At 40.8% G+C, this 15863-nt stretch overlaps 1 protein-coding gene across 1 annotated transcript in view; it reads right to left on the bottom strand.

Annotated features, from left to right (window-relative positions):
* The window catches only part of stard13b (StAR-related lipid transfer (START) domain containing 13b), a 70809-nt gene that overhangs the window by 40788 nt on the left and 14158 nt on the right, over positions 1–15863 (bottom strand). The window contains exon 5 of the mRNA XM_050063147.1: positions 10335–10368. Coding sequence (XP_049919104.1) covers positions 10335–10368 — 34 coding nt within the window. The remainder of the gene's footprint in view (positions 1–10334; positions 10369–15863) is intronic.

The raw sequence follows: 15863 nt of genomic DNA, 5'->3' as shown, positions 1-15863 counted from the left end.
TTTCTGTATTTAACCCTGAGTGTGGTAAAAGTAGAAAAACTGTTTCACTGTGATAAGAACTTGTAGAGGTGAGAGCTGGCAGGGGTCAAAGTTTGTATAAAGAGGCCTGAAGAATGTAAAACTGGCATGACAAGCGTATGTGGCTATTGTTTCATTGAATGACAAAGCATGTAATGCTGTCAGGTCTGAATCTGTTCAGGCTGCATTGCCCACAAAAATGCATGGGAAAACATTTACACCACTGTCCAGCACCTGGTTTCTATTAGAGCAATGAGGATCTAATCACAGAGGTACATTTCTCTTGCAATCACTCTCAATGCCTCCACTTCACTCTTTTTCTCACAGAGGTGGCAGATGTAAAACACGCTCATGTTTTATTGATTTTAAGTAATTTTCAAGATGTTTTTAAGTCTCTTTTTCACCGGGGACTAATTTCCATCACCTTTCTGGTGATGTGAAATGCACATTAGGGGAGTTTTGCTCCAAGGCATCCTCACAGCAATCACCACTAAATACAGCTGACAGGATAACTCTTCATAAATTACAGCTTGAGATATACTGTGGCATGACATTAGGCTCCATGAAACAAATTCAAACAGGAAGTTGATGTTTATATTTCAAGATGAGCATCGACCCATGAGGGAAACTGGAGTTAAGAGTCTGACACAGACAAAAAAAATGACAGCTGCTTAAAATTAAACCTACAATAGGCCTGTAATTTCCCCTCCTACAGCAAATGTCTGACATATAAGACTCATTTCCACCAAGCAATCCGGTTCAGCTTAGTTCAGTCCAGTTCGTTACACATTAGCATTGTTACTGTTGCATTTCCACTGTCAAAAATTGTGGATTGTACCAACAAAACTGTTCCACTCTGTCCTATTTTTTTGCTTTGTTACACATAGCACACTGATCCAATATTAAATAGTGGAGCTAAAAACACTGCAGTGTGTTGACTGGCTAATAGAAAATGAAAAGATGTTTGCTGTCTTGTCATCTTTACTAAATAACAGTCTGCAAGCTCTAGACCGCTAGCTCTAGTCTAGACTAGCTCTAGACTAGAATTTTCTAGGCTTAAATTCAAATTCTGTGCACTCCAGCAGCACTACATCCCTGCTATAAACACTCAAGCCTGCTCTATTTTGTTCTGAAAATGTCTGTGTGCAACCCTGTTCTGTGGACAATCAGTGAGGTGCAGACGTTCCTTTACCTCACCAGTGAAGAGGAAGTACAGCAAGAGATGGATGGAGCAGTGAAACGGCTACTATCTGGTAACAACACCTCCCACATTTAAGAGTACTGTCTGCAGTGGACACACTAAACAGATATAAGGTTTTGGTACATGTCCATACGAGTTACACATGTTTTCTAAAAGTATTTTACCGAAGTGTTCGGTTGAAACGCAGTTAGAAAGATCTGTTTGAAATCATTGCAGTTTTTTCTCTGAAGATCTCCATCTGTGACACATTACACATTACTACACAACAGAATTATATAAAACATTTGCATTTAATAAAAACCAAACTGCTATCAACATCTGTGTGAAACACTTAAGCATTCTCAGACCACGTGTTTACAAAGCTAATTCATATTAGCAATACAGAAGAAAACTATTTTTTTAACTAAAAGAAAAAAGTCATTATACTTTTTAATGCCTCCACTCTAATGAAAAAGAAAAAGCTTTATTTGTGCTTTCACCATCTCTCTCTCTAAAACATCAGCACATTAGTGATCCCTTTAATTAACAGTGCCTGTTTGGACTTACTGTTCAACAATTCTGCTCAGCTCATCAGCCATGATAAGCCGGAAGTACAGTACAGCTATTGTTTTCAAGCTGAGACACAAACAGGTCCTGCTGGGCCCTTAACTTTTAAAGCCGCTGAGCCAGAGAGCAGAGAGGATACAGGAAGTCTGCTCTGCCTCTGCCTGCTATTGCTCTTTGATTACTGAGCCAAATTGTTTAATCGGGTCTGAAACCACAAGAAAGCTGCAGTGCTACACTGCCTCAGGACAGGGCCTCTTTTAATGGGGCGCTGTGTTTTTTGTTATCTGGGTACAGGTGGAAGTGCACAGCTATGTAAATCTCCAGTAGCATGGCTACCCGCGGCCTTGCATCAGTGCAGAAGGACACAGTGTTTGGTGTTAGCTGTGCCACGCGCTCGGCCAACCCAAGGATGGGGAGGAGAAGGCTGCAGGCCCTGCGGAGGCGCAGACTTTTTGCCTCCCTGCAACATCTGGAAACTCTGTGGTTTATGTGGGAAATTTGGGAAGCCAATGTGGTTACTGTATCTAAACCGACCCTGCGGAAATGTTCTTGGCAAACCGTGTGTGTGTGTGTGTGTGTGTGTGTGTGTCTGTGTCTGTGTCTGTGTGCGCATGCAGGAGCACTGAGGAAACTACAAAGTGGAGCACCAGACTTGATAAAGCTTTGGATGAGAAAGACGTTATTGTTTGGATTCATTTCCCACAGAGTTGTGAGCGTTCACAGGAAATCTCCAAACTCACGCATACACACACACACACACACACACACACAATGACATAACAGGACTTGAGCGTGTTCACTGTTTAGTTACTACATCCTGGTGCAGGGTCCTGAAGTAGTGTGGGCCGTCCTGGCTCATTACTTCCTAAATCTTGTTTCTGCCTTTCTTCTCAGTTGGCAGCTGAGTGCTGGACCAACCTGTTAGCTTTTGTGTTGCTTCACACACACACACACACACACACACACACACACACACTATCTGGGCTGCATCCTGACACGGCTGCCCACGTCTCCTTCCACTTAGTTCATAAAACCCAGGCCTAAATTCCTCAGAACACACACACACATACACAAGCACACAGAGAACACTCTCACCTTGGTCGTTTTGAGGAAGTTGTTCCCCAAAGGATTTATTGCTTCTTTTCTAATTAGCAGTGTGGGTATAATGGGAATCAATTAAATAATAAATCTGTTTCCTCTAAATGAAGAACATAAAACTGGCAGACAATATAGTTTCTGTTCAAACAGCTCTAAGAACACACACTATGCACAACAACAAGATCAAACCAGATGATTTATATTTGGCAATAAATTATGCCCAAACATGATGGGGACTGTTGAACATGATGATCTCATTCAGTAAAAAGGCCTTGAAGACATTATTACATGATATTTTGAGCTATTTAGCTGCAATAATTGCAATGAAAATGTTGAAACTGCAATAACAATGTTAAAAGATTTCAGAGCGGGTTAACCAAATAGTTTCTCTAATGTTTTCACAACCTTGACAAATTACTGTATATACAAAGAAAAGTCTAGAAATACTACCAGGCTTTTTTTCCCCCCTCTCTTTCCCTGTCAAACAGCCGAGCTGGCCTCTGCACTCAGGAAACCACAAGTCATTTTCCATCTTTCCATGTGTGGAATTTTTCATGCACTCGTCATGCCAGCAGCACCCTTTATAGTCTGAGCTGGATCTACAAATGACGACTTGCTTATAAATTTAGCGCATGATGTCACTGATCTGGCACCTGTTAGGCAACGGACAGACTGGGAGCAAAAATAACGGTACAATCTCAAGAAAATGGATTTTCCTGCAGCTATATGCAGGCTTTAAATCAAGGCGTTCCACAATGTACAGGTCTGTCTTTAAATGGTCAAAGAGCACATGAAAATGCTTGGCCATACTCAAATGTCGGGGTGGAAAAAATGTGCTACGTTGCCTTTTTTTCTCAATACTGAAGCCACTTCTAATGCACCACATGTACTCTTCGGGGTGACACAGAGGTAAGACAGATTCATTGACACGTCTCCTTTTCAACCAAGATTATAAAGTCCTGTGTTGGGATGCCTTCTATGTTATCTCACTTGGCCACGGCTAATCCAAATAGTTTCTTAGGCCTTTAAATTATACATTGGTTATTGTTGAATTTAACCCCCCCCCCTGTTTACTCAGAATTCAACAGACGTGTTAATGTATTTGTGTATTGGCATGCAGTCTGAAGGTACACTGCATGGTGAAATGAGCAAAGGCTTCTCAACTGCTGGATGTCTGTGGCAGCTCTGCTTTAAGTATGGAAATATACCTTTAAAACAATTGGTTCAGTAATTTGCAAGATTAGCTGTGGACAGACGGATACACACACTCACACTCACACCACACACGACCAAACACATGATACCTTCCAAGAATCATGCCTGGCAGAGACAATAACAAGATATATATCATGTTAAATATTTTCTCCACAGGTTAACAGATGCTGACAGCCACACTCAGTCCAAATGATGATGCACACTGCTGTATATTACCATATGTGGACACTTTAAATAGAGAAATCTGAAAGCTACAGCAGCGGTGTGTCCTAAAACCTGTAGCAACACCATGGTGAAGGCCCTCTGAAAAATCAAGGTCCACAAGGATTTTTTCCCTCTGGTTTTGTGTAGGAGCACTTCACTGGCCTCCACAGAGCCTAACCTCAACCCCATCTAAAGTCTCTGGGATGAGCTGGAACTTCTGAGCAGCATATAAATGATCATGGTTTTGGACAAGTGGGAAAAACAATACAGTTTTTCCAAAATGATCTGTTCCTGTAAAACCCCATGGCCTCCCCTTGGGAACTATGTGACACTTAGCTAAGTGTGGACCTTTTCTATCACAGCAAAATCTTAATAATAATAAAAACAGTACTGATGTCAGATAGATCCAATAGAGACCAGTGAATACCAACACAGTTAATAATCTTACTAACAGCTCAAAACATCCAAAGTCACATATGATTTCAATTTTCCACCCACTGCCCCCTTATCTTGTTGTACATGTTCTGATTACAACTACAAAGATGTTTCATATTTCCTCATCTGTTGCCATGAAACGGTTGTGATGTGTATATTATGGTCCCTAACAAGCCTCGAGAGAGAGAGAGAGAGAGAGAGAGAGAGAGAGAGAGAGAGAGAGAGAGAGAGAGAGAGAGACTGCAGCTGCCTAAGGTCACAGTCAGCCTCTACCAGCAGACAGTGACCCTGGGTGAGACTGAAGGCCTGGGCTCTGAGAACAGCTGGGAACATGCAGTAAAGTTAAAAACAGATAGGACGACCCTGCTGTAATGCATTAGCAGCCATAGGCATTATATAATGCCCACTGGTGCTTCATCTATAGTGCGACTGGTGTTTTATGGCAGTGTATACTCACTGATGTCCCACAGAAGAGTCATTTCACACTAAGATGGTTGCTTGTATCATTTTCAGAGTTTTCAGAATGAGAAAGTAAGGATTAAAAGGCTGGTAAATTGAAAAAAAAATGTGATGATGTTTCACACAGGTGAATAAAATGTTACCATTCTGGTGAAAACACCTTAAGTCAATTAGGTATTTCTATCAAAAATAAAGATGGGACATGTTTTAAGAAAAATTGCAGTCCCTCAAATGGCCACTTGAGGCTGGCTCCAGGAGCGATTGACTCCCCATACGGCCCAGTGTCAAAATGCCTGACTTTTCAGCAGAAATAAACATGTTTGCAGCCTGGGACAAAAACAGGTTTGGTCTCTATAGCTAATTTTAGCATCCTTGACAACTGTACGAGGGGTATGAATTTTATGTAACTCACCTATTTAAGTTTCACTAAGGCTTAAAGAAACCCATAATTAGGGTGTGGCTGTTTGAGGGACAGGTTGTCTGCGAGACCTCTCCACAGTGTATGTGTCAGATCCCCTTGCTACTCCACAGCTCCACCCTCTTATCCAAATATGGTCACTTCTGGATCCAAATAACCAAGATTGCGACAACCAAAATGCCAAACTTGAAGGTTCAGAGCAGGAGTCCACAAACCAATGGGTGATGTCACGGTGGCTATGTCCATAATTTTATACAGTCTGTGGTTTTGAGTCACTGGAGGCAGCAACAGCAGAAAAACTGGACAGGAATACCCACTATAAAGAAATAGAGCACCTTCAGATGCCCTTACTTCATCGAAAAGTACATCAATTGAATCTTAAAACGCAAAATTCGTGCCGTGCCACATGGTTGCCAGAACAAACTATGAATTTCATTTTTATTTTATTACAAATATGGAGCTGCTAAGGGGCTCTATATTTCCACCTTTTTCTGGCTTTACATTCCACACATTCAATGTTTACTTCATCTCAGTTCCACAGTCTACAGCACATGCCAAATACACTGTGCTAAAACAGTCTGCAGCTTGATTAGACAACTGAAATCAGAAACAATGGAAGCAACAAGGCTGCATTTTGGAATCCATCACCAGGTGACATTTAACACTGCAAGTGAAGGAAAGATGGCGAGATTAAAACACTCAAAATCCCCTTCCTCCTTTTCTACAGCTTTTCTCTGGGAGTCATTCACACCCATGTGTGAGGGACACAGGGCTTTACGTTACTTTCCTCACAAATTGAAAGAAGTCTCCAAGGGATTCAAAGGATTTCTCTTTGTTTTTCTTATAATCAGTAGCAGGAGATTTCCACATTGAAAGTAGATTAGCATATTTATTCAGAGAGAGGATCTGTGTAAATGCACACAGACTGTCTGTTTGAAAGCTCAGAGTGGGAAGCTTCAGCCTGACAGTTCTGGGCCAGAGAGTGGTGTTTAAGCCTCACTCATGTCATTTTCCCTTAGACTGGTGTTGGGGAAGGTGATGTTTATCATAACAAAGCACAAGACCATTTATTTATGCAAGTGAAAAGTCAGTGAGTTCTGCATAACTGCTTCTCCTTGGACCCTGTCAATCTTTCTGTTTGTCTAACCTCTCCACTGCAGTCTTTATTTTTCTGTTAAACACAAATACATTTACAAAATATACATTAGCTGTGCACCAAATCATAACCATACGCATTAAAAAGTCATATGTCTGCCCACTAAACACATGTCTCAGGCCAGACAGATAACTGCAGCTTTATCCTCCTTATCTGTACTGTATCTCTGACAGAAACCTGGCTGGATATGGAGCTCTCGGCGCTGCAGTGTCACTGCGGATTCATTAATTCTATGATTAATGTCAGTTAAGGCAGCGGGGTTTTGAGGATGAACATAGCTGCCTCCTCTCACCAGAGGAAGCCATTCATTTCCACACTGCAATTAAAGAGACTGTAGGGAATAGGGAATGACGCTGTGTGAGAGGGAATAAGGCACTTCTGGCTGATCATCTACTCAAGACTTGAAAAATGCTCTATAAACGTTGAGTAATGCCTTCAGAAAATAAACATTTGAGAAGGAGGATTAAGGGTTTTTTTCCCCCGCCATAGACCAAATCTTCTCTGAGCATATCCATATGCGTTTTTAGGATTGAGCTTTTTTTGCCTCAGGAAAAACAAAACAACAAGTCAAGATGGCTAAAGGGGCTTTTTTTTCCACAAATGCCTTGCTGGATCTTAAACAAATAAAAACAAGTAGAAGGAGTTTTGAAACCCTGAAACTATTTTTGACATCTCTGCTCACTTTCGTATCAGTGCTGACTGTGAGACAAACAGGCAGGCCATTGTTCAGCTGAATTTAAGGCTGTTTAAAGCATCAGAGAGATGAGAGAAATGTAATAGGAGATGAGAAAACTTGTGAACGGCTCCTACTGGCTGTGTTGCTCCTTAAATGTTTGTAATGTCCACCTGTGCAGTGGCAGATCTTCCTATAGGTGACATAGGCAGCCGCTATCCTAATTGGCTAATGTGGTGAATGTTTCATAAAAACTTCATCAAAGTGCATGCAAATATATATATTTTTTTGCATTAAATGGCATGACAATCATGCAAAATGTGCATACACGTTTTAGATGCAAAAAAAGATCACTTGTCTTTAAGGTAAACTGTGAGCTAGTAAAATTCATGTTTCTGGTTTCATGAATACTCAAGATTTAAATGGATTTACTCATTACACAACTACTTTAATAGCTTGCTATTAATAACCATAATGTTTTATTTACAGGCAGCTATTGATGAAAATGGTGCGTACTTACAAACACACTCAATGTGTAGACCATGTGCATATGAGAGCAATAAAAAGACACTGCACATTTATAGCACAGAATACCAGCGGGTTTCTCACTGCTGCTTTGCTATTTTGGATCTGGACCCAAAGAATGTGCTTTCCTCTCCTGGACAATGTCATTTTAATGAGGTGGACAGTGTTGTTATGGACGATACTGAGAACCATCTGGCCACCTCGTATCCGTGTCATAAAAAAGGTCTCCTCAGCCCAGCTGTAAAATACAAACAGGGAATATCGCACCTAATGTGTCTGACTCTCTGCCAGCTTTGTCCTTTTTGCAACATTCATCACTCTCCACAAAGTTGTTTTATTATTAGATTCCAGTTGAACTTGACTTATGTTGTTTTCATTAACTTGATGACTTAATAAACTTGACAGTGACATTGCTCAGCCAACCTCAAATGTGGTCTTATACGCAGCTTACCATGAAAATCATATGGTGGAAAAATACAATGATAAATGTATTAGAAGGAATCTCATAGCTGTGTTGACAAACTTGTTGATGTTATTCATGGTGGTCTCACACTCGGGTTTCCAAGAATTACAGTTAGGAGCAACCAGCGATCAGTCACAGTGCATATCTCATAGACCACACATTAGTTAACTGCTGCATAAAAGTGACATGGAATTTTTCCAGACCATAATGTCCACTTGTGTGTTACCATCATGCACAACAGAGGTCATGTGAGAGTGCAACCTGATCCTAAAATGGCATCTATCCAAATCCCGCAGCTGCCCCCCAAGGGCCACATCACACCAGGCCAAATATTTCCCCTCAGCAAAACAGAAACAATGATCTGGCACGCTGCCTAATTTTAACTGCATCCCGCCAAGTGACCAATATATAGAAGGCCTTTAAAATGAGAGACATTCTTGAGACACAAGCTGGGAGGGAGCTCACAGACACCTGTGGCTGTCAGTCTTATTAACATTGTCTGAGGCCTGAGCAATGCCACCATACAAGCCAGGACACAGTGCAGGATCAATTTGCAGCGAGGATTTCATGATGTGCCAGACAGCAGCGCAGAAACACTGACTGTAGACTGAGACTGACCAGATTCCCTGAGAGCAAGCTTTAAAACTGATACAGACATAAAGTTCTGTCAAGACCATAAAAACTTATTAGACTCAGCATGTGTAAGAGAAATTTTACAAGGTAACAGTGTCGAAATTCTACATTTCAGCATAAAGGTTCCTTTTCTTGCTACGTTTCTAATGAAACTGCCTGGTGAGCAAAAATAATACGCAGGGAGATTTAGCACTTATCCAGTCAAAGCTTTGTTTAGTCTCTTAGTTAAAAGGAACAGGAGTGGGTAAGAAACAGCTACACCCTGAAATAAGTGTTAAGGCTACATTGACCAGACATTCCTTTTCCATTTCACATTATATTCAATGTGATAAAGTATAAATATGCGGGCAAAGTGTGGTAGGGTAAAGTTTTTTTAGCTTTCTGATATCCATCTGGTCACCACTGTTCACATCTACTCATCCATTTTCTCTACCTGCTATTTCTACCTGGGTCACTAGGCAGAGATACACTGATACAATTGCTGGCCTCTTGGTGACAATAATTGGGGGAAACAAAATTGCCTGAAAGAGGCTGTGGGGTGCTCATTTTTTGAGCAACCTTGAACATAGTGGTATCTTGTGAAACCAGATAACATAAGGCATCCATTGGTTCCAATTATATCAGCATAGCTTGTCAGGAGGAGGGCTCAATTTCGCTCCAAAGTTAGGCCACATTTTGGAAAGGGAACAACTGGAATGGCCATTTTTAAAGGGGTCCCTTAGAGTCTCACTTCAAGATATCTGAATGATAATGTTTTCTATGGGTCTTCCCTAAACATGAGAAGACTTGTTCCATATAAATATTTTGTTGCTAACAATCAATGCACTCCTTCAGATTGAAGCTAAAGCCCTAACAAATGTATGTACAGATACATAACACATTAAAACAGGATTGTTGTGGGTACCAAACAGTTAACTGTGTTGGTATTAGTCTGTGCACATCAGATAATTAGTTAACTGTAAAATGAGAAACCAACATTTATCACTATGTGATTCCTTACGTCTCCATATTGACACTGACAGTTTTCAACCAGCCTATGCACTTCAACAGTGTAACTAAGTTCCTGAAATTCAGTCATGGCTTTAGGTTTCTGGTGTGCTGCCAAGATTTTCAGTGGCCCCATCAGGCCACCCCTATGAAAATTTCTAGTGGCGCCATTGTCACCTTTACCTGAATATAAGACCGGAGACAACACCTTCTTGTTTTTATATGAAGTGTCAGTGTTCATTTCTGAGTGATGTAAGCACGTCACATCAAAAAGCTGTTTGAAAACACAAAAAACTGTCTTACCTGCCCCGGCTGCGTTGGTCATCTTATTGAAAATCTACAAGACAAAAGCAAACAAATTATCAGGAAGTGTAGCACAGTAAGGACAAATGTGGGCAACAACAATGACATTAAGTTTGTGGATTTGGTTACTTAGATGTAGCTGCACTCTCAAAGCTAAGAAAAGCATTTCACATTATTTGGCTGTGAAAACCATTAGAGGCACACACCCAGTTCCCTGAATTCAGGGATAGAGGATGTCTCCATGGTTGCTCCATGCATTTTTCAACAGTGTCACTAATGACAAAGTCAATAAAGAGTATCCACAGCTGCATAATGGCATGATTTTACACTTGTTAGCTCAGAGGCTGCGGTGCTGCTCATCAGCCTACTTTCCCTAATTATCTGCTGTCAGTGTAGTCCTGATAATTCAGGAAATGAAAACAAAAACAAACACCAGGAGCTTTAAACCTTTAGCAAAAGATTAAAGGACATTTTATTAAGGAATGGATGATGCATATTAAACGTTACTGGAAAATGAAACAAAACAAAATAGGACTCTCACTTAAAACAGTGGGTGATAAAGGTTCTTAATTTCAGTGGTTAATTTTGCAGGTAATGAAATGACCACCAGAGGCCACAGCGGTGAACATGTCTTCCTGACCTGAACCAGTCAGGATAGCTTCCCCTCTCTTGCCCAACTCTCGCCTCCAAGTCCTATCTGTGCCCCACTGGTCTGATTTACGCTCTTGTTTGCTTGCCCTGTTTCCACATTTCTCCCTTGGCAGAGAAGAAACAAAAACTCCCAGCCTGCCTGTTTGCAATACTGTTGACCCTTCGTCATGACAGTCAATTGGCAATCAGCACACATGGTGCTGATTCAAACTTCTATCAACATATGTGCAAAGGTTTTATACGTCCGTTGGACTTAACACAATAAACTAGTCGTGTACTGCATGTTTCATGAGGGCCACGGCCCCCCAGTGTTGTCATGGCAGCAGAAACGCTTGCAGTTTATAGAAGCACTTGGCTGCATGAGCGACCTATATGGCTGCCACTTTGCTGTGACAACAAAAAAGACCTGACGGGCTGGATTAAACAGGACAGGTGGTTTTGTTTGTGCACTATCTGTCTTTCTAACATGGTCTTTGACACTGTTAGGCCAAACGGCAAATGAGGTCGGAGGACAGCGGGCACCTGGGAGTTGATTTTTTATTTATTCAGATGAGAAGAAGATTGAAAGCATTGAGAGATTCATAGCCAAGAATTATTTGGCAGGTTACTGCACTGAACCACCAGGGGTGTCCATGTGCCTCCAAGGTTAGCAGGCTCAACCACTCAGTTATCTCCAGGCACAAAATCCCAACTATCTAAATCTTACTAAACAGAGAAATGAGGAAAGTAGGAAAACAAGTCATAAAGGTATGACTCATACCCTTATGTGTGTATTTTACCTCTGTTTAAATATGGAAGAGGAGAGTGGGGCCTCTGAAAACCATGAGTCGCAGCCACTGATGTATCCCTCATTATTGACTGTGAGATTTGGCACAGTCTGGCAGAATTTCATCACATATCTAAACACTTCTGTAACAGAGTTCAAAGGCTGGGTTTAATGTACAGACACACGGAGGACCGTCATCTCTGTGCTTTCAAAATCGACATGTGTCTTTGAGGAGAGGAAATGCACTGGACCTGATAAGTTAGTCTCAAAGGGCCAGCTTTAGACCCAGATTCAGAAATAAACTTGTGAAAATTAGCACTCCAAAAACCAGATGCAGGGCCCCAGTGGAGATGTGCCGATTTGACAAGGCTTCAAAGACTTGAACACATCACTCTCTCTTTTTCGGCAGCCAAAAGAAAGTATTTCATACTGGCATATCTCGTGCACTGACCCACTTTAAATGGTCCAATCGCAGTCGCAGATGGTGGACACATGTCAAAGGTTGCAGGTCAGGAAAAGTGACATTCTCCACGCAGGAGAAGCACAGAGTCCCTGTCAGGGCTGTTGTCAGAGAGAAAACTTGCCTTTGCTTTCACCAACAAGGATGTTTACATGGAGTGACAGGTCTGTGTGGGTGAATGATAGCTGCTGTCCCAGCACAAATGACACCCTGCCTGAGAGTCAACAGGGCAGTTACAGGACTGGTCAGTCCAAATGACAGAGCAGCGTGTCCTCTGATGTGCCCATCTCTGTCAACAACAATTAAAAGTAGAAATCCTCAACCCAAATATGTCTCTATCCACCAATACTAGAACATGGGAAAGTGCTGGCCTCAAACAGACTTTGTGCTGAGCAGCAAGGCCAAAATCACTACCACAAATATACATACAACTATGACTGCGGTCCAAGCAGATTTTCAAGCATTTCAACATAGCCTTCAGGAACTGATGTAGGGGGAGTGAAATGTTGTGTTGGTGTAAGTCTCTGAAACAAATCAAATCGAGAAATAATTGATTTGGGTGGGTAGCAGATGGATAGACGGAACTCCTGTCAATATGTACAATAAAATGTTGACCCATTTTTTCTGTAGTGTGCATCAACAAGATAACTGTACTTCTGTTTGAGGAAATTTTTTCTCCATTTGTCAAACATTCACTAACTCACAAACGTCTTGATCTCTATGAATAACAACACAACAGCATTTCAGCAATACATTTCAAATGTAATTTATTAAGCCGAAAATCACATATTAGTCTTATCTGTACAACACACAACACCCTGTAGCCTAAGTAAATATTAAATGTAGTTAATGAGAGTTTAAGGTTAAATGTAAAAGTGTTTAGATTGAAGGCTGTGGATCAGACAAGACACTGAACATCCCCACCACGGACTTGGACTTCTGAGCCTCTTCTCTACCAAAGAGACCTGTGAAAAGGACAGACTGCACATACACTCAAGAAACCAAATTCAGACACACCATTCACACAGAAGGAGAAGAGACAGTAGATGCATTACAAAGGTGATGTAACGTAATGCAATGTAATGTAATACAGAGAGAGGATGAAGTGATGAATTAAAGACAACACATGATGTAATACTAGTTAGGATCATGTATTACAGTTACCGCAGGTCTTTTCCCACCTGCTCTATTTCTCCATTTCTTCTTCTTTTTTATCACTATTCAACTCACTTTGCTGAATTTGAGATCATGTATGTAAAATATATTTAAGAAGTACAAATGATCTTTACCTTGTCATGGAGGACAGTAGCTGTCTTGTTTCCCTCAGAGTGTTTCACACTGAGAGTATTTGTTCCTCTTGGTGTGGGAGAAGGGCTCTCTGGAAGTCTGAGGCAGAGTTTAGTCTCTTGTTCTGCCTTCATAAGGTCTTCAGGTATGTTAAAACCGGGATCAGTAGAAAATGAACACTTCTGTATCAATACTGTGCTGTGGCAATATTAAGAATATGATCTAAGTGACACACAGGGGTCCTTAACAATATCACAAGTGACCTTTGTATATTTTATTCTATATTCTTAAATCTGAATTATTTTCTTTTTTGAGGCTGTATGAACATCCTTCAATCGTGGCGGTAAAACTCCTGGCATGTGTCTGAGCAGAAAAAACCCCCCTCCTAAATAAAATTAAGAACAAAAAACATAAAAGAAAAGCAGCTATGATCGAGGTCCTACCAGATTTTTGAGCATTTAGATTCCTGTTTCTTTTAAGTGACAAGAGGTATGTTAGAAAATTCAGAAATATGGCCATTACATTTTTCCAAGGCCCAAGATTATGTTTTCATATTGCTTGTCTTCTCTGACCAACAGTCCAAATCTCAAATATATTTAGTGTACAAGGAAAGAAATTAAACAAAAGCAGCAAATCCTCACATTTGAGAAGCTGTAAGATGTGAATGTTGGGCATTTTTGCTTGAGAAGTGAAAAAAACAAACAAATTCTATGACAACAAATAATTTCCACTCCACATACAGTGTATACAAAGACCTTTTAAATAAGTCATACAAGAGTGGAAAGACAAACACACTTGGTACAACAGACAAAACAGCATTCTTGGAGCTACCTTCGATGAAAATCCTGCTATGACAATATAAATTGCATAATTGAGGAGTTTGCAACTTATTATGAGTAAAAACACTGGCGTATTTACTGACTCACTTGGCGTCAGTCTCTGTATTAAAAGACTGGGAGTGACATCGGGCTCAGAAGAATCAGAAAAACAACGGTTATCATATAGGACAGAAAAGTCAGTGGCTTTAGTGGGTTAAAAGTTAACTGTCGAAAAGTTGTCAGTGTAAAAACTTGAAAATTCCTTATTTTGCTCTTTGTTAGTAGGATTCAATTCTAGGACGATGGCTGTGAAGAAGTCTGTTGACAAAAGGCTCATACCGTTGTCTTATAGTCATTGTGTAAGTAATGATATGAAGAACAAACGACAACAAAAAAATGTATATATATCTCCATCCAACAAGACAAAATCTTAAATCCAACACCCAACACATTCCAGCTAAGATTAGTTCTGCCTGCATGATGTGCAGCCTGATTGAGGGAGATAAGAGGTGCATTCCAGTTTTTAGAGATCATACAGAGGCAGGGGGGAGTCAAAGGTTTGTCGGGCAGACTTTTACCAGATACTTCCATAAAACATCTCTCAGTAAAGCTGTAACTGCCCGTTGAAGCAGGGTGTACTGGCTCACACATTCGGCCTGTTTATTCTTAGACTCAGAAACTGTGATTCAATCTGTATCGCATTCTCGCTCCCTCCTGTCAGAAGTTTCGTAGTACTCTTATGTAAGACTCTCAGAAGGGGCTGAGGAGGAAAAATCTCTGCATGTGCGAAGCTGCTGACATGTCCTTTCATTCGTTTTTTGCAAACGTTGCAGAGTCACACTTAAAGCAGTGCACAAACCGAAAGGAATAGTTTGACATTTTGGGGAATATATTTATTTGTGTTGGGGTAAGCGTTGCTGGTAAGGGGATTTTGTTTCTGCTGGACAGAGCCAGGATAGCATGTGTCCCCCTGTTTCCTTGATGTGCCTTGATGCTAAGCTAAGCTAACCGACTGCTGGCTGTGGCCTCATACTTACAGTACAGACATATAAGTGGCATCAATCTTCTCATATAACTATCTGCTAAAAAAGCGTATTTCCCACAATGTCAAACTATTCCTTTAAATTTAAACATTTCTTAATGCTGATCTTATCTTATCTTACTATATAATGACGAAAACTCTGTCTGTGGGTGTGTCTGTGTCTCTGTCCCACGTTTTTCTCCTCACTGACTTGGTTAATTCATGTGAAATTTGGCACAGTGGTAGAGGGTCATGGGAGGATGCAAATGAAGCAATATTACATCAATTGGCCAAGGGGGGCGCTATAGCAACCAATTGAAATTGCAAACTTTGAATGGGCATATCTCATGCCCCATATGTTGTAGAGACATGAAACTTTGAACAGAGATGCCTCTCCTCATGAGGAACACATTTGCCTCAAGATCCCATAACTTCCGGTTATATAGATTTTCCGCCATTTTGAATTTTTTGAAAAACACTTAAAATCGATCTCTTCCTAGGAAGTTTGACTGATCTGCATGAAACT

This window comes from Epinephelus moara, chromosome 2 (genome assembly GCF_006386435.1).
Source record: "Epinephelus moara isolate mb chromosome 2, YSFRI_EMoa_1.0, whole genome shotgun sequence".
Lineage (NCBI taxonomy): Eukaryota > Metazoa > Chordata > Actinopteri > Perciformes > Serranidae > Epinephelus > Epinephelus moara.
This window is presented reverse-complemented; position numbering and strand designations above follow the sequence as displayed.